Source organism: Achroia grisella, unplaced genomic scaffold (assembly GCF_030625045.1).
Source record: "Achroia grisella isolate CSIRO2021 unplaced genomic scaffold, CSIRO_AGI_Agris_v1 utg402, whole genome shotgun sequence".
NCBI classification, from domain to species: domain Eukaryota; kingdom Metazoa; phylum Arthropoda; class Insecta; order Lepidoptera; family Pyralidae; genus Achroia; species Achroia grisella.
The window spans coordinates 5,389,654-5,409,858 of record NW_026712841.1 but is presented as its reverse complement, the minus strand read 5'-3'; the positions used below and the strand labels follow the sequence as shown (position 1 = coordinate 5,409,858).

The window sequence follows — 20,205 nt, the reverse complement described above, 5'->3', positions numbered from 1 at the left end:
GTCGGTTCCTATTTTAATATTAATAGTAACTAGCAAGCGAAAGTAATAATTGGTATATGAGAACTGGCCAAGTTAGACCTTAGGCTACAGTATATTATCCTAAGTTATAAGAAGAAATGATATTTTATATTGTTATAAATACATTTCAGGACAGACCATTGAACTTGGCACCCATTTAGATCTCATCTCTTTTGTCGTAGAAGTCAACAATCAAGCCATATATCATAATATTAAACTCGGCTATCATTTCACATTTATGTTTTTGATGGGATAGTATATTTACCTAATGTACGATATCTAGAATAATTTTAGGAATTCAATATTATTTATTCTGTGCTATCGCGGATAACACGAACGATATTTTGTTTATTTTGATACATATTGCACTATCTGCATTTGAAAGGCTTGTCTTGTTTAGTTGTAGATAGAAATAAAATGCAGTAGTCACGAATATCTATATTAATATTATAAACTCGATATTATATGTTTATCTGTATGTTTATTTTGACGGATAAACGGCGGAACGGTATTGAACTAAATTTGACGTAAAAATGTATCTCTATACGTCATATATGCTATCTTTTGTTTAAAGAGTACTCTTTGCTTTTGTTTAACAAAGGTATTAAATTGTCTCTACTAATTATATCTATAGTATTTACTATAAAAACATTACAAATTCTTTGAGTTTGAAATTAGAATCTTTATCTGAGAGTTGTTGTTGAATATCAACATAAACTAAGTATTATGTACCTATTTTGTTCAACTAAAGTTAAGATTTGATGGATTGCTGGTCTATAAACAATAAAGTTACTATTTCTGGCTGACCGTATGTCCGCCTACTTTTTCCTGGGCACGAAACGGATTTTATACAGTTTTCACTAACATTTAGACTCAAATGATGTTGCAAACTATATTACAATCTGTAAAATTCTCTAATTTTTAGAGAATTAGGTACCTCCGTCAAATAAGGCGGACTGCGAAGGCGAGGTTGGTCCCTAATAAAATATAAAAGTAAACGACCACTCACTCGCCCATGAAATTTTTTGGAACTATAAATCTGATGGTTAAGAAATTTTGCGCAAGCATTACTCATGAGACGTAGTCATTCACTAAGAAAAGCTTTTGGGTATTTCCACTGTAATGAAAGAAATTGAACGCCGCAAAACTCGAAGTATCTTTTTTTATCAATTGCCTATTCTGTTCCTATGAATATACTTATACATATCTTTTTTCTATAAGAATGCTTTGTATAATATGTACCATTATTTATTAATAATTAGCGGTCCTTCCCGACTTCACAGGGTGCATTACAAATCTTTGAAATTCTTGGCTTGTTCTATACTATAGTACGCATGTATTATAGACCTTCCTCTTGAATCATTTTATGTTGTCCTAAAAACCGCATTAATGCGTCGCATAATTTAAAAGATATAAGCGAACAAACAGTGGCGGTGACTTTGTTTTATACTACGTAGAGATAGGAAATAAATTAATAGTGCCTACTTCCACAGGATCGTGTTAGATACTCTGTATGTTTCTATGATATCCTATCTATACCGTAGAAATAATAGACAGACATTGTCTCTTCTTCTATCATCTTATATTATTTTAGGTATATATATAATGGCAAATTAAAAGCCTACATAGATTTATAATTTACTAGAAATTAGAGTTAGTAACCGACTAATGACAAATCTATGTTGGTTTTGAAATTAGCCTAAATATTCGATTAGGTTTTATTAGTGCAATTAATGATACCACAACTAACGTACACATTTTGCACAATTTAATATTTTAATAGGATATTGAATATAAAATTGGGGGCTATGATATGAAAACCATTAAATAAATGCATTAAGATTAGACTGAAATATATTAGCGGATTTCCGTCGCATATCTTATATTCCACTTCTAATAAGGCTGGTTCACATGTTGGTTAAAACGTTGATGATTATTATTAAATCATGCTTGCAAATATCTGTTATTACTTCTCGTTAATAACATGCTTTGGTTATATTGTAACATCCAATTTTGGACGGAATGTCAGATGGTTGTACCTATATTGGATATTATAACCGAACCATTGTCATGTCATTTGTTCGCGTTAATTTTGCCACAAATTGTAGCTAATTATAATTATCACTAACAAAATTCTGAAGTAAGTGTATGAGGTTAACATATATAAAACTGGTCGGAATTGATAAAATAGGTATATTATATGAATAATTTAATAGTTGGAGAATGTGGTACAAAATTTAAAAGTTAAGAAGAACTGTTACTAAAAAAAAACATAATATAACATAATTACACAATATAACATATCAATGGAAACTCAATACATACTACATACATACAACAATGAACCTAAAACTAAAAATCTAAAAAAATATAATGTATAATAACTAAAATTTAAAATAAGTGCAGTTAAGAAGGCCTTTTAAATATATAATATACTACTGACTTCACGATCCGTCTAAGTTTTGTATATTGTACTACGTAATTATATTTTATTTTTATGCTAATATACCTTTGTCGATCTGGAATAATATATGTTTCAAATACCGAAAGCAGTTTTCGAATGGGCTGTACCACAGACTCTCTAAAATTAGCAATCCCTTTATAGTATTTGATATCGTTGTATCAAAAATTTAAATATAACAACAAAAATAGCTTCAAGGTGGTATGTATCTAAAACATAGAAAAGCATAGTTGTTTATACAGATTAAAATGACTGTAGAAAACCCGTCTTTCAGTGAATACATCTATAATACATATAACACATAACATATAATGTAGCTATACTTATAAATCAATTATTGTGGCAATGTTACCTATCAATAATTTATACGTAAGACTATTGAACGCCTACTATTCAGATCAAGAGCATTGTTCTAAATTAATTCACTGCATTATATTACATTGTTATGTAGATTCATGGCGCCTTCATTGCTGGATCTATTTTTTACCTTACCTTTGCAGTCTCCCGGCTCTATTACTCTTCTTCTCCTAGTAGTTTTTCTAACTATTTCATACTTGAGTGACAATTAAAAAATATCCACTGAATTCAGTGTCTCATCACTTGTATTAACAAGATGCCTTAACTTAGTATTAGTATTTTCATGTAATATTATAGGTATTAAATACAACGTAATCTCTGAATAGCCATGAAATGTAAACAGCAAAATGTCTCGCCGCGACATCATTTAATAATCATAAAAGAATTAATGGCGGATGTTGACTGATATTCTCTTTTAATTTTACCATAATTTCGAGACAATCCGGCGGAATATTCATGAGTTTCGATGTTGAAAGATGGTGAAGCCCACGCTGTGTCGATTTTCACATAGTGATATACGCCTACTAGCATGCACACGGATGTTCCAGCTACCTTTGCTCGGAACATTGTTGATTACGTCTACACAGATTTTGTACATTATGGTACTTTGTCACAATAAAACTATTACAGTGATGTTCAAAAAGATTTGAAAATTTTCATAATGTCACGATAAGTTCTAATATATTTATTACTAAGCTCGTAACAATATAAGGGCATCTAACTACTTGAGTTACAATCAAATTAACTTTTCTAGGGATATCTTTATGAATAATATTTATTTTATCAGTGAATGAAACACAAAAATCTGTTACAATTTTGAAAACCTATTGCAGGATGCAATTTAACACTACATAAATAAATATGCAATGTTGTATTAATTGTACTAAATTATTCATATATAAACGCAAAACTAGAACTTAAGTTTATTTTCAAATAGAAAGACAAAATAGCATCAAAATCTGTTAGTAATTTCTCGTTACATCGTGATAATACCAACTGAAATTAACCACTATGAGTTGTAGGAGATAACGTTTGAACTACGACCTGGCAAGAACATTGTTAGTGATTGAGGCAATAGGTTCTATTATTGAAAATATCCACCTCTCTAATGTTACAGAAACATCAAAACCACAACACAAATCAAACAAGGTAAACAAATTTCCGTGACCTGAAAATATGACGATTTTCCTTAACTCACAGTTCAATCACGCGTGTATTTGTTGATGGTATCGACCGTGTGGCCCAGGGACCTTGACTTTGTATTGTATGTAATTGTTGGTATCGTTTTTCGGCCTTTTCAATTATTCATCTTTCAATTTACTAGTTTCAACAATTCTACTGTTATTTAGAGTTTACTTACTCTATATGTTGGGTTGGGTACTAAAGATAAATATTTAAATATTTGATAATGAATATTGTTTAAAAAAAAATTAAATAATACAATTTCCACAAAAATGCAATGGTGATGAATGAATAGATAAATTTGGGACAATATTTTTGTTAATAAATCACGAAATAAATCATTCAGTCAGTTTTAATAAAGATTAAGCGTTACATTACAGTATACCTAAATAGCATCACAATGGATATCTCTTTTTGTAGTTGAAAATATATTTAGAAGATGTCCGAATGAAGAAGATTTTAATTTCATTTATCAACATGTATTAATAAATTTACTATTCCAGTATCATACAATTAAAAAAAATGGCATATTGAATTGACGCATCTTGAAATAACAGTATCAGGTATTACAGCGCTCCACACATATATGTTAACAGTATTATCTATATCGAAAATTCTCAAAACCTACATATCTAGCCATAGACACGAATCAAACAATAATTTACAATAAGAATTAAACGACAAAAGTTGCAATTTCTGCTGTTCTTGATCAAAATTACTACCATTTACTTTAAACATACCAATCGTATATTTAAGTAGGCGTACGGCCAAGTCATGCTTCCGAATCAATACAATTGCTTCAAATGCGCACTCTTTATTGAAGACTAATTGATTCGCCGGCCAAACTGATCGTTTAACCAACAAATTTATAGCCCATGTAGTGCCGTAAAAGTGCCATTCGATTTATGACTCGTCTATAGCGGTTCGGTTATATTTTGCAGGGTTGCCATCATTAAGGGAAATGTCCAATAAACTTAGAAGTTCCAGTCATTTCAACTCTGCTCAGATTTGGTAGGATTGTCGTAATCTGTTCGAATGCGGTACTATTTCTGAAGGGTTAATGGAATGGCATTTCCTGTGGAATGTTATTTACGATTGAGAACATGAATAACGATTAGAAAAAATTCTGCGTATACCGCAATTTAATGAACGTAGATAACGTAATAATTATTTTAAGAACCGAAAAGTTCGAGAAAAATGTTTCGTAGCATGCATAGCAATTATTGCAACTTTTTGTAATAGAAGAAAATTAATGAATAGTTGCACTTGTTGAGGCGACAGAGGCGTCACTTCACAGAAACGAGTACATATCTGCCTGTACTTATCTGCAATTACAAACAAACAAAATTTAACTGTTTGTATGTAACAGACAAACAAATAAATATAAAGTTATTATTAGTAGTTTTAAATGGCATAAACTGTACCTGTTTTTATGTTTAGCTGTTAGACATATGTTACTTTTTATTTCCATTAATTAATACATACCGGTAACGCTATTTTTTGCAGCGCGCAAAATAATAACAATTATATATAGGCATTACTGGCCGTGACTACATCGCGTGAACATGATAAAAGCGTGCTTCTTCTTCACCATCCCGAATGATATAAAATATACCAAATTACATAACGATTGGTTAAGCCGTTTTAAATTGAAGAGAATAAAACTTACACAACACAAAGACAAAATAAAGAGCAGCTATGAACCTTAATTGTTCTGGTTAATTTAAAACTTTCGTGTTTAATATACATTATTTAAATTATTAACCGGGTCTTAACACGAATAATTTTATGGCAAATAAAGGTATTTACCTCTCTCGACGTTTCGACTAGGTTGCAGTAGCTAGTTGAGTCAGCTCGTGACCACGGCAAATAACTTAATTGTTCTGTACAATTAAAACAACAGATTAATGCTTCCAGATTCCAAACTTACTTTTCACTGATACAGTCCTCTGGCAATATCAATAAAAATATATAATACTAGAACATTTGACAGATAACTTATAAATAATATAACACATAGATCAGAAAGATATTGTAAAAATAATGAGTCTGTTAAAGCTACTATCTTTTTTCGCCTAGGCTTTAATGTCTACCTTTATAGTGACATTGTTGAATGAAAATAAATAAATAAATTACTTCCAAAGTTATATTAGTATTACTTCTCAGACATGTAACATATAGAATGACTGCAATGATAGTCATCAAAATCAATCTATTGGTAGTTGGTACGTATTATTATTACAGTTTATCCTCAACGCATTATGTAGCTAGGGCATTGGCACCGCTCCGTCTGCGACCGAGACCTTGGGTCTACCGCCAGCACCTGTTTTCACCGCCAGACTCACAAATATGCGTGTATACTGTACTATACATACATTTAAAGTAGGTAATAGGTAGTATAATGTACTTTATAGGCAATGGGATTATAAATTGGTTGTTACGGTGATTATGAACATGACTATTATACATATTACTTTGTTAATACATTATGTTCTTATTCATTATTAACACATGATAGTTAAGTACTGAAAATGTGTAACTAAAATATTTTGGCTATTGCATTTTTGTGTCGTTCGTACGCGCTATTTTCTTGATTTGAAAGAAAGGGACAAACTATTTTAATCAAATTTTATAAATAAGTTAAGATAGCTTGTCTTTATTAAAAAAATAATCTTTGTTGATTTACCGTTAGAACATTATGAATGTAGAATCAGTGGAACTGACATTTTTACAATAATCTTAACACATTATTATATTTTTTCTAAAAAAACACACAACAGAAATACACTTGAAATCCATTATAAACACAAACAATCAAATCTTACCTCTTTATAATATCAGTAATTATAGATAAACTGCGCCAATAATAGACGTATTACGCCCCTATTATGTTGTTAAAGCAAATGATAGGGTTCACAATACATACATGATTGGAGAAGAGCGTCGATGATAATAAAACGAGTCGGGGCTGACAGTGATGGCTTATTAGACTGGTCTGCAACAATGTTCAGCAGTTTTAATAAACTCATTTCGTGTAAAGCCATTGCTTATGATACGATTTATTGTCTAACTAGAGTATAAGGAATTTCGTATGCATGTACAGTATTAAATAATATACGAAAATAAAAAAAAGTAATGTATACAGGATATTAAAAAACTTGACTTGAATAAGTAATTCAAGTCAAGTTTTTTATAGTAATATTTTTGTCTCTACACCATCCATATTGACAGCGTATATACAAAGTATAATTGATTTAGTAAATGTAGTAATGTATAGTATAGTAATTATAGATATTTTGAGTTTATGTTAGTTAGATTTCACATAACGTCTTCCAGACCGTTAGCGTAGCTGGGAGCACCATTCCATAACCGTCAAATTCAAAACCCATTTATTCATATAGGAGACACTATCGGCCACTCGAGCATGTAAATTTTTTATCACTATCCTTACCGACAAGAAAAAATATATTATTTCCGTACAACAGACACGAACAAATGTAACATTTTGTGACTTGGCTCATTTGTCTCTCCGCGTTTTTCTTTAATTAATTACGCAATACAGCGAAACAAATTCTTCGTTTTCGATGATAATAAATATTGTTGTTGTAGAAAGCAATGAAAAAAATTTACTAGCTTATATTTATGTGCCTCGTCTAGTCTAACGACGACAGTATACGCTCTCAGCCTTGAACCGGTGCGGTCGACGCCACAGTCGCATGATTGTGCCAAACGCTATTGCGTAAAAAAATGCCACCTGTATTTATGTGCATACCTATTTTATTATTACACTAGCAGTTATCCACGATCTCGTCTGCATTTTTGAAATGAAATAAACTTTTGCCTATGTCCGGCCTCATGATATAATCTACATATATTCACGCAATATCATCTGATTTTTCCTTTTCCCATTCATTTTGGGGTCGACGCAATATGTTCTCCCTTTCTATTCATCCCTGTTCGCAGTCATCTCATTATTCACTCCCTTTCTTACCATATCATCTTCCAGGGAGTCCATCCATCTCTTTTTCGGCGTTCCTCTGCCTTTATAACCATCCTCATTCATATGTAATATTTTGTATCTATGTTCACGCTAATTGTCATTAAAATCAGTATAGCTATCGAATTGTGTCAAACACTGATACTAAATATAATTTAGTTCAGGTACAGTAATTGTTATGAAATTGTGTCATAGTATACTTAAGAATTATTTCCTAAAAACTGTTAAGTGAAAGTACTAAAATTATGTTTAAATATTTTAATGTAAAATTATATTATATACTTTACGCTATAAAAGAAGTAACATAAACCTGTTTTAGTGTAGTACTAACAAAAGTAAATGGTCTATAACAGGACCGCAGTATTCTAAATAACAGTTATCTCGAACCTCCGGTGCTGAAAGCACCAATTAAAAGGATATTTTTGAAGTGATTTTTTATTCAAACAAATGCCATCGTGGCGCAGTGTAATGTCGCAGCAATAAACTTCTTTTCTTTATCATTCAGAATGGTTATCTAAGAATCTCAACATATACATATATGTAACTATAGATATACACATATATAACAGTTGTAACAGCTTGTAATATGAATATATAAATAGACTTTGAAAACAATAATAATATAGGATAAGAGGAGAAGAAGATTATAGAGTCTAGCACATCTATATGTACGTATGTACATTTGTCAGGCAAAAAGTACAGTTGAACTTGAATGCAGTTTTCACCGAAATGTCGCTAGAGGTCTAACTAAAAATGTATATTCCATTTTATCAAACTAAAAACTCTTAATCCGTATGCAGCAAGGGCGGGATGTTGGCTTACCGACCGTGTAACCGCTATATATATACGTATGCAAAGAACGAACAATAAGCTGAAAGTCGTAAAATTATTATTTTATCACTTATTCATGAGAATTCTGTGTATTGCTATATCAAAAACTCTATATCTCTATTTTCACGTACATGGATATGCAGAAGATTTTGTAATCTATTTATGCCGCCAAGAAGCTAATTTTGTAAGATGTATTTTAGTTTGAATGGTGATAATGGAATATAGAAGTAAGTGAAAATGAAATATAGCGACTTTTGATTAAGGTACCTGATACCTGAACTTATTGCTCGCTATTCCAAATTCTTCCAAAAAATGCGGTACGACACTGTCAACGTCTTTATATTCTGTTTCACACATACGTAATACGCAGAAGGTCTTAGGTACGTTATGTATTTCGTATGAAATGTGTACAAATATTTTTAATATATAAAGTCGAAGTTGCTCTACGATATTGAAAGGAATGCAATAAACTTCCTCTATCCTTTATCATTATGTAACATACTTTTCTATTGAAATATGTAAATAAATGCGTAAAAATGTGACACTTGTGTATTTGAATGACAGATTTTATACTGTGTAGAGATCCAGCCTCTGTTGGCCCAAATCCAATGTGGACTATTCAAATTTACGCGTGAATAGCGTGCTCTAAATGTTTCACCAGGGTTGTCAAAAAAGGTGTAAGGTTAGAATTTATTTCGCATGCTGGCAAGTAAGAAAATAAACGAGCTAATAAAGAAATACGTTATTTGCGAATCCAGAACGTTATGATAATTATTTGAAGAAGTATTATACCTATTCGTAAACATCTTACCTATTTATTTTAATAAATTGGAATGGTAAACAACCTAATTGTTCACTTGATAATAAGTGGTAACTTGCGTCTATGTATACGAACAGCACTACGGACCTTACGCTATTATGTGAAACCGGTGATACCACTCACGCGTTGCTATTCCAGAGCACTAAAATGAGCCTTTTGTCGTGCAATTTTATTACGGCTGGGTCAACTATCCTTATTTTTCTTTACCTCTTTTTCCAGTCTTGCGTTTACTTCTCAGAGACCAGATAGTACCTACGTCATGTCCCTTACTACTTCTTCCTTCCTGTTCTCGATCAGTGTCTTTTATACTTTTAAGAAAGTGTAATAAGGCTGTTTGCATTATATATTAAGAAGAAATAGATCTAATTACATAAAACTGTTTTGACATATAATTGCGACCTTTACTAATGATTTTATACCGATTAAAAATGTAACTCAAAGTCACCAAAGTCAGTGTAAAAATAGATTAGTCAGCTAATAAAATATTCATAGACGATAAAGTAGCGATAGATAAAGGCAGAGTGATTAGCAGAATTGATTCACTTAGTCTCTGAAACTGAGGTTGCTCTCTGGAGGAGTACCCTCGTCACTCTCTGTCAGCTGTCACGGTGACCTAGCTCCTTAATGTACGCGTGGTTATAGATTAAACAATAATTACGCACTAACATTAATATCAACATTGCTAAAAGAAATCCACACTTATATTAAAAATGCAAAAATGTGTCTGGTTCTCTCTTTCGATTTTTTTATTGGGTAAATTTGGATGATTGAGGAAGTGAAGCCAATGTTGTGTCGCGAATGGAATACAACAGATAATGATGCATATTATAATATAAAATAATAATTATTTGAAGAATTAACATGTGTCGACTGTAATTTAGTTTTCTATCCACCTATTCAATAAGACTATTTTTTATAACATCTTTGTATAATTTTTTATAACTTATCTGCCCGTTTAATGTGATAATACTATAATGTATAATGTATTCATTGTACATATAATATTAATTATATACATATATTATTTTATAATATAAATATATGTCTGGATTCTCTATACACACCCTTTTTATGACTGATCGGCCGAATGAATCGTTATAGAATTTGACGTAATGATAAATTGTGTCAGGACGGTATTTGGCTATCTTTTATTTAAAAAAGACGATGTAACAGGTACAAGCTAGTATTATGATGCGAAAATATATCGTCTGTTTGTTACTTCTTCACTACTAAAAATCTTAACGGATTGTAATGAAATTTGCCATTAAGATAGATCGTATCACGAAACCAGCCATAGGTAATTTTTATCTCATAAAATATCAGATAAAGTCACGGATTAATACTACTGCTTAATAAAGACGTAATTAATTAATAAATAAATAGATCATAAATGTAACATGTCTGCAAAAACATAAAATATGTCTAAACATATTTTTTACTAATAAAAATAAAATTGATTGTAGGAAACACAAGGCATACCAATCTAATTAGGAATATTATTTTTTCTTTTTCATGCCCTTGTTATTTTCATAACATATTTTATCTACAATGTACAATTAGATTATTGCCTTTTTGTATATCTGTGGTACCCATATAAAGAAAGAGAAAAGGTACGTCATTAATGTAAATTTATATTATAAGTATTTGCTTCTTTTCTTATATATTTTGATTTTGCTTTTAACTCTATTGGGTTGTTAAATGTGTGTGTGTTTTTCGGGGTTTAGGTATATTCCTCATAACAAAATTGCTAATTTTCTCTTTATAATACTAGTATTTTTAGTTAGTACACGTATATGTGTACGAAACGCGAATTTTGTACAGAGTTTGGTATGGAGGCTAGACATCTTCGACCTCAGAAATGGTAACGGGAAATCATGGATATAGATAACGGTTATTATGCATCAAATTCCAGCTAGATAGATAGATAAATACTTTATTCACCATTTACAGACACATAGCATACATGAGGTATAGAAAAATACATGAATAAATGAAATGAGGGTGACTTTATCTGCCGCAAAGGTGAATAGGCACAACAACTCAGCATAAAGATACAGATAAATCTGCAGCGCTGATATTCTGTTGGCTCCAATACTTATTACACAGAGTAAAACATTGAAAATGTATTCAAAACATCGTCAGAGATAATTTATAACTATATCTTACCTATATATAAAATTCTCGTATTACTATGTTAGTTACCATACCCCTCCGAAACAGCTTAGCCGATTTTTATAAAATTCTTTATGCGTATTCAGTAGGTCTGAGAATCGGCATCTATATATTTTTCATATCGCTAAGTGACGAAGGTTGTCCAACTCAAATATTATTTTATATTTTTTGATATTTTAATGTGGTAACACATTATAAAAAAATATTGACAAAATATAAAATAAAAAATGTTATGATATCCTCATTTTTCACCCTTCTAGCACCAACTCCTAATTTTTAATAGCGATATTAGTAGGTACCTTAATTTATATAGCAAAACAACATTTGCTGAGTCAGCTAGTAGAAATATAAAGAAATTAATTTGTCTCCAGGATCCATATGTGGAGGGCAATGCTGCGGTCGAGGACGGGAACAGCAGCTACGCGCCGCCCTCATGAGGGTCGCGGTAGAACAGGCTGCAATGAAGACTAGGCCCATCACAGATCTTTTGCTGTCTACAAGACGGACTTTGCAAGGTAATTTATATTTCTCTATACATACCTATTAAATCCATTTTAGATTTTATTATATATATATATATATATTTATTTCTCTAGTCCATTCTGGTACTACTTTCTGTATTTTCTCCTTTACCCAAAGGTTGCTGGAAGAGATTGCTTATGCTATAAGACTACCATTTGTACCTTATAGCTCTTATGTATGTTTTGTTTTTTATAATCGGCTTCTAGTGTAATAAAGAGTAAATAAATAGATATCAGTCAAATATTTTCTTGTTTACTTAGTTAATTAGCGCAAATCATTTAAGTAATATAGCGTTATAAATTTTCAACATAACCAAATACATGATTGTAAAAAATACTATAAGCTGAACAGAATATAAATTGCGTCATAAATTATGAAACGATGAAACACCCAATACGTAACATATCAGAATGTATACAAACATAAACCTACCACAATAGATGCGGCATTGCCGGCGCGTACTTAGAACAATAAATACAGTGATCCTATAATGAGTACACAGTAAAATTAACAAAAGCAGTGTATCAATATCTAATTTAATAGATATCTCGAAGTCCTGTTGTTATTTATAATTCAGCATCTTTTATTTATGATGAAGGTAGTATAAATCTTTAGTACCTACATAGCAAATTCGGTGCAAGTCAAGAAAAGATCGTTTTGAAAATGTCAGAATTTTGAAAGTATCATTCAGTAATAGGCCTCCAAACAGGAAAATCAATCTCTAGACAGGCAACACCGACTAGTTTGCTTATAGTAAATTACAAGACCATTAAAATATTATAATACAGTCTCTAAGGAAAAACTTGAGTCGGAAAAGTAAATACAGTAAACTACTGCATACGTTAGACTGTGGACAATATATTCATCAGCACAGAATAGATGTTTAACAAACACTCCCGCCTCGTAAACAAATTGGGCACTGTGTGCAACAAGCATTGATAACGTCGATGACGGGTGATTTGACACGGGAACTATTTGGATGTAGCCGTAATTGTATGACGACCTAGTTGCTATAACGACATGCGTGTGGCCCGTAATGTTGCCAACTGTTTCGTAATTAGTGTAGTATTCAATTTATCGAAATATACTGTTACGATAAAGTAAATTTATTGTTAATGCAGTTAAGGGCACTGTAGTTACGGATCTCTTAGCCTGAATAGAAACAAAAACGAACTAATTGCACCTTGGTGATTTTTTTAAAAACGCAATGTTATATTGTGAGTTTTCGTGTTAATGTTATATTTTTTATCGAAAATTTAAGTATTTTATTATTAATAAGACATTGGTACAATTTATAATCTAGATTAATAGGCATTAGTAGCATATACATATGCATTAATAATTACTTTAAATATATTCATATTATAGTAATATTGTTACGATACTAATTATCCTGTTATTATATATACCTAAATTTACACCATGACGAAAATTGATTATTAATAGTTCATAAATATTTTATATATTACTTTTTTCTTATTACTTTTTAATAACTTTTAATAAAAAATATTCTGCTGTCAGATTTATAGTATATATCTTATGTCAATATTGAATTGAATAGATTTAATATCACCGAAGCTTTATTGACATAAAGTTCTTTTTGGACTAGTTAAATAAGAAAATTAATTCTTAGAAATGTTTCAACAAATGTACAATAATACGAATTAATTTAAACGTGAAATTAAATTTGGCTTCTATTTCAAGACTACCAAAACAAAACCTGTCTTTTATAAAAAAATATTTATTTATACACATAAATTGTTATTTGTACTATACTTCAAAGGAGGAAACATTAAATAAAATAATAATTAATATAATTCTGAAAGTAGTTCCTTTTTAAGCCATAGCTTCGACTTAATTGTACTTGTACCTACTGCTAAAATCAATGTATAACTTTGATTAAATAAAAGGTATAATTTGCCATCAAACATATATAAGACATATAAGATTGATTTATGTTGATCTAAACCTCTCATCCAACATAATCAGTCTTATCCTATATGTAGCTGCCTAACTTTTTTTTAACTTGGAAACTATACAGTCATTTAAAATTTTTAATACTTTTTAACACCTATTAATAAATTATTTTTAAGATATTGTTATAAATATTCAAATAGATATACAAACTGCAGTACAAAAAAATATTAATAAATTAAATTTCAGAACATTCTTGAATAGAATATTCTGTGTATTTTTGTAGGAGCAGATGTATATCCAATTAGTATAATTTAACATTTGCAAGTGAAATGAGAAATGTGTCCTTTGTACAAAGAATGAAGACCTCGTGTGTGTTTTTAACTTAGACCCACGTATCACATTTTTTTATACTTTACTTACATCTTTTCCTAGTTATATTATAAAAGGTAATTTTTTGGGTTTGGATGTTCGGGGTAACTACTAATCCGATTTTGAAAATGTTATGTAACCTTTTTTCTTAAAAGATAAATGATGAAATGTTTCACCCATCTGAGCTAACGATTTATTCTAATGGGGCACCACGTTCATAACGGACATGGTACTTTGCTAACAATGAAGTCATCAGTCCACATTACTAACAGTCCACATTCGCACATTTTTTTAACTATGATAATGTAATAGTGCATCCGATTGCACTTAAGGGATTATGCTGGCGGGGCATCAGTGGAAGATGATAAGATGAGCATGAGGTCAGGTCAGTTGGCCCATCCTAAAAAATTCACTAGGTATTTATCACGATGGTTTCCAGGAGGACCCGAGTGTAGGTCAACCTGACTTGGTACATTGCTAGGGATGTAGTAATTAGTTCACATTGCTAACAAATCCTTTCTCCCTCTTTTGCACATTAAGTTACGACTAATAAAAGCGGAGCTATAATAAAAATTGTAAAATCGGAGATCATGACAATGTAACGTAGACAAAGTTGGGCAAGTCACCTAGTATATGATTATATAAAAGAAAAGGTTGTTTTAAATTCGGAAGACGTGCGTATATATCTTCAACAATAAATTGAATGCTAGCACAGTTGTTATCCAGGTTCAGCTGTCTAATCTTGAGGATAAATTGCCACCCACGGTAAGGCGTCAATACATACCTAAACAATACCATCGGAAATGGATTGTAGCGATACGTAATATGAATCTACGGGCATTTATTTGACATATACATATATACTCTTTCAATATAATGTATTTGAATGACAGTATGGATGTATAACAATAGTTCGCAGGTATTTGTGCATTGCTTTTTGAAGTGCACATACTGCATAAAAAATAATAACGTAAAGCTTTAGATTGAGACAAATTTACAATATTTAATTTCCTCTGGAATGATTTAGATTATAAGGTAATTATTAAACAAATTATTGATTTAAAAATAATAAATTGCTAGTCTCCACTCTCACTGATTGATCTCCCGTCTAATTTAAACGGGATTGAAATTACGATGGTCTGAGATGAGGTTCGAACTCCTGGCGGTGTCTTTAGACTAAAGTCGTATCCATCAGGCGGAAGTTGGCCTTCATCCGCTCCATAAGTCCTTCAGCGGGTTTGGGGTGCCATCTGCACTTGCCCCCTATTGTGCGGCGAAGCTGTAAAGGCCAGCTGCGGCCAACAGCATTAGAGTAGTCAGAAAAAGAAAAAAATCATTCTCAATGTGGTTACCTACCGCAGATAAAGTCATCGGTTTATTTATCTCCAATTATGATGTAACAATAATGTATGTGGGGTTAGGTCAAGTGATATGAATGTAATTGGAGAAATTCATCAGGCTCTTTTGTACTGTTATTATTTTGGAACTACCTACTTAAAATAATACATAATTGTATTTATTACAAGGTACCCGCCCCGTCTTCACACGGATGTACATATATTAAGGGGGTCTTCCTATGTGATGGGTTGAAAAAATCGATTTTTTTTTTTCATAAATTGCTCCCTTAACATGTCTAGAATACGGTAGTAAAGCGATTTTAGAAAATTCGAAGTCGTTTTAAAGATACAGCAGGTAAAAGAAAGAGCGGTTCGGAGCGGTGAGTTGGCAGTTAGAGACCGGGCCTATTGTATACCGTCGGCTTTATACCTGGCCTCCCTTTTATTAATATATTTATTTATACAAGTTTAGACACGTTTCTACAGACTTAAACAGGAAAAGGAGCAGGTAAACTTACTGATAAAGTTATCCAAGAAATTACAAAATTCTACGGATTAGCAATTCGACGCCATCCAGATTCGCTTGAAGATATGAGAAAGGAAGTTTGGGCAACGTACTATCACAAATGTTCTTCTGATGAAAACCCTCAGCATCAATTTTGTCCAGAAGGCGAAGACAGTTGGTGTAAATGGCGTAAGGCTGAAGCTAATAATGAACTGGACCAATTTCATCACGATAAACCACCTCTAATTCCGCAAGTCCAAGAAGCTATCAAACCGGTTTTCGAAGATTTATCGAAAGACGAATTATTAATTCGTTGTTTAGGAGCAGAGACACAAAACAATAACGAATCTTTGAATTCTTTGATTTGGACTTTCGCTCCTAAACATCTTCATTCTGGTCCCAAAGTTGTTGAAATTGCTAGCTACTTAGCAGTTATTATCTTTAATGAAGGTTTTCAAGGTATTTTAAAAGTTATGTCGATTATGGGATGCCCTGTTGGTCGTGAAGCCCAAGCGTATGTTGAGAAACGGGATGAAAAGCGAATCTTACGCTCTGAGCGGCGCGTAAGTGATGTCGTTAAACAAGCCAGGATTGACTCAAGAGCTGAACAATCTGCTTTAAAAGAGTTTCACGAGGAAGAGGAAGGAATACTCTATGGACCAGGCATCGCCGATTGAGAGTAAGTTGATATTTTAATAGTTTTTAACGGACTTGAAACTTTAAACGCGTTTTTCTCAAAACTGTGTTTTTCAAACTTTCCTCCATTGTATCTCAGAAACGGCTGGACCGAATTACTTGAAATTTACAGGGCACACTCAATATATGTAAACGCATGGAATGAACTATTATCAATCGAAAATTTTCAAAACTTCGAATTTTTTATAGCAAAAAACAAAAAAAAAAACGCCTAATTTGCAACTTTTATTTCAAATGTCTATCAAAAATCCAATTTTTTTTATATTCATTTGATTATAGGTCATTCCGTGCTTTTAAGCCTACAAATTAAAACGCCGTTTTTTTTTTTTTCAGATAAGCCGATCAGCCGGAATCGTGGAGGAAGTGGGAGCTCTTTTTTTCGAGGCGGGGGTGTTCAGACCGCTGTAACTCTAGTTTGACTGAATATTTTTAGCTGAAATTTTATATTTATACTGTCCAAATATGTGTTAATAAATGATAAAAAACTTGAAGCTCTAAATATTTACTGGTCGTAGAAAAAAAATCCTAAAATATCCCTAAAAAACAGGCCGTCACATAGGAAGACCCCCTTAAACATATAAACCTTCCTCTTGAATAATTCTATCTACTGCTGAAAACTGCATTAAAATTCGTTGCGTAGTTTAGAAGATCTAAGCGAACAGATAGAGGAAGGGACTTCATTTTATACTATGTGAAGATTTCATTGATATTTCCATAAGGTTTATTCGCTTTTATTTATAATTTACAAATACACAAAGGGTTTGAAGATAACATAAATCAAGAGTTCATTCTCATCTGTAAGACAATATTTGTATCATAACTTGATTGACTGAACGTGGCTGAAGACTTATGTACCAAAAATCCTATTAACTTTACTCTACGTATATCTATAATTCTACCTGAAAATACGCTTAATTGCAGTTGGTGAATATTGTGTAATATTATTATTTCTGACACAATTATAATTATTCTAACACAAGCTTTTCTTAGATTAAGACAAGATGGCGCTATATGAATTGTCTTGAGATTATTATATTTTATTACATGACTGGAAGAAAGTAACACTTTTAATGTAGAAATAATAATTTCGTGACGACGTTCAAAATGGAACTAGTTAAATTAATTTAGCTCTATTCATTTATGTCCTCGGGGTAATGCGCTTACAAAGGACTAAGGTAGAATTATTTAAGTGCGGGTACCTACGTGTATAAGAGCATAGGCGCCGCGTGTGGTCCGCAGTGTAAAGCTATCTGCACATTAAACAATATTAAAACAATTACGTTGCCCAATAACCGATAAAATTTAAATTTATTGTCTATGACCAGTGCCATGATAGTAACTAGTTGGTACTGCTAAAGCTACAGATATCGGTTATCATAATGTGTACCAACCGAATGTTGTGAAATTACTATTCAAAACTTTATATTAGAACTTTATTTGAATAAAGATTACTAAGTACGGAATGAACGAATTGTTTTAAAAGCCTTGTAGCTGTTAGATACCTAGAGTTGGAGCAGTAGAAGTATAGAATAGAATAGAACATCATTTATTAAAAAAAACTTAATATAAGCAAATTTAAAGTACGGTGGTGGCTCCGTATCCATTCGTACCTGTAATATATTTCAGTACACAAATGAAAGATACAAGTAAAGTGACATTATTCAAGGGTAAAATTACAGTTGCAGTCGACATGTAGCAGCTTTCATTTTGTGACGTCACATTTAAATTTTAGTATTAAAACACTGCTGTAATATGATCAACTCCGAAGTGCGGGCCGCTGTTAAGTCCTGAGTGTAAATAACGAAACTATCTAATTGTTCTACGCTCAAAACACTGCCTGTAGTTTAGGAGTATATAATACGACTTGCGTGCGCAGACCGACTTTGAATATCGACTGTCTAATCGTCTCAGAACTAAACATTGCAATTATACAGGTTTCCACTTTCCAGCTTAAACTACCACGTTGGCCAGTTTCTTATCATACTTTAGTTTCGTATACCAGACTGGTATTGGGAAATACTGAACATACTTTATAGACTCCAGAATAAATAATGTGCCTATAATACATTAAAAACTCAAATTTAAAACCATTATAAACGATAAAGTGTGTTGTTAGTTGTTACCTATCACAATGAAACGACTAGAGCGTAGAAATCTACCTAACATGATACATTCTTAATAATCGCTATTCCTTACAAATACTATTCAAAATAATCCCTATTAAATAGATACAGCATCAATGTCAATAAAAGATATAACAAAAAATAACTACCACAATATTATTATTTGTTATCACTGGTTATTTGCGATCGCAAATAGTCTCATAATTTATTTAAAACAAAAAATTTATACAATTTGAAAATAGAACGTCAAGCATAGATTATTGGTATTGTTTTGTTTATGAATTTTATCACTTCTTCTGGAATATTGTGTAGCGACACAATTAAATATATCCAGGGTACATTCAATACATGATTTTTTTTATTTATTATTAATATTATAAACACAGCAATATTCCTCCAACAAATACTGGTAAATAGATAAAATAATTAATGTTATAAAAATTTCGATACGGCTGCTACAATTTTATTAATTAGTTGACTAATAAAATAATAAATGGCATCTTCAAATATATATATAGAAATCGCTCGGTGTGAGCTACGCTTATCGGCAATCTCTCATAACAATAGTACCAAGAGAAGTCCCCACGTCCCTATTTCTGAACAGGAAAGGGTTGTGAGTGTCATTGTTTTATACATGGGTACATACTGCTCTTGTAATATTATATTCCACGGAGATATGAGCCAGGGACGTTATTTTTATGGACCTAATGTAAGAGCCATATGGAACAAAAGCTTTTGTTTTGAACTCTGTCGCAGCTAGGTAGTGTATTGACCCGGTACGGTGAAAGCACTCGACAATCACTTAATCGATCGTCATTAATCGTCTACTGGTTCACAATAGATAGCAAATAGTATATACCGTTAGTCGATTAAAATAATGACTTATCAATGTGGACTT

The 20,205-nt window shown here is 31.6% G+C and overlaps 1 protein-coding gene across 1 annotated transcript in view; it reads left to right on the top strand.

The window, feature by feature from the left end:
• Positions 1 to 20,205, top strand: part of LOC131844295 (division abnormally delayed protein) — a 134,016-nt gene that overhangs the window by 78,186 nt on the left and 35,625 nt on the right. The window contains exon 2 of the mRNA XM_059193142.1: positions 12,210 to 12,353. Within this exon, the coding sequence (XP_059049125.1) occupies positions 12,210 to 12,353 (144 nt within the window). The remainder of the gene's footprint in view (positions 1 to 12,209; positions 12,354 to 20,205) is intronic.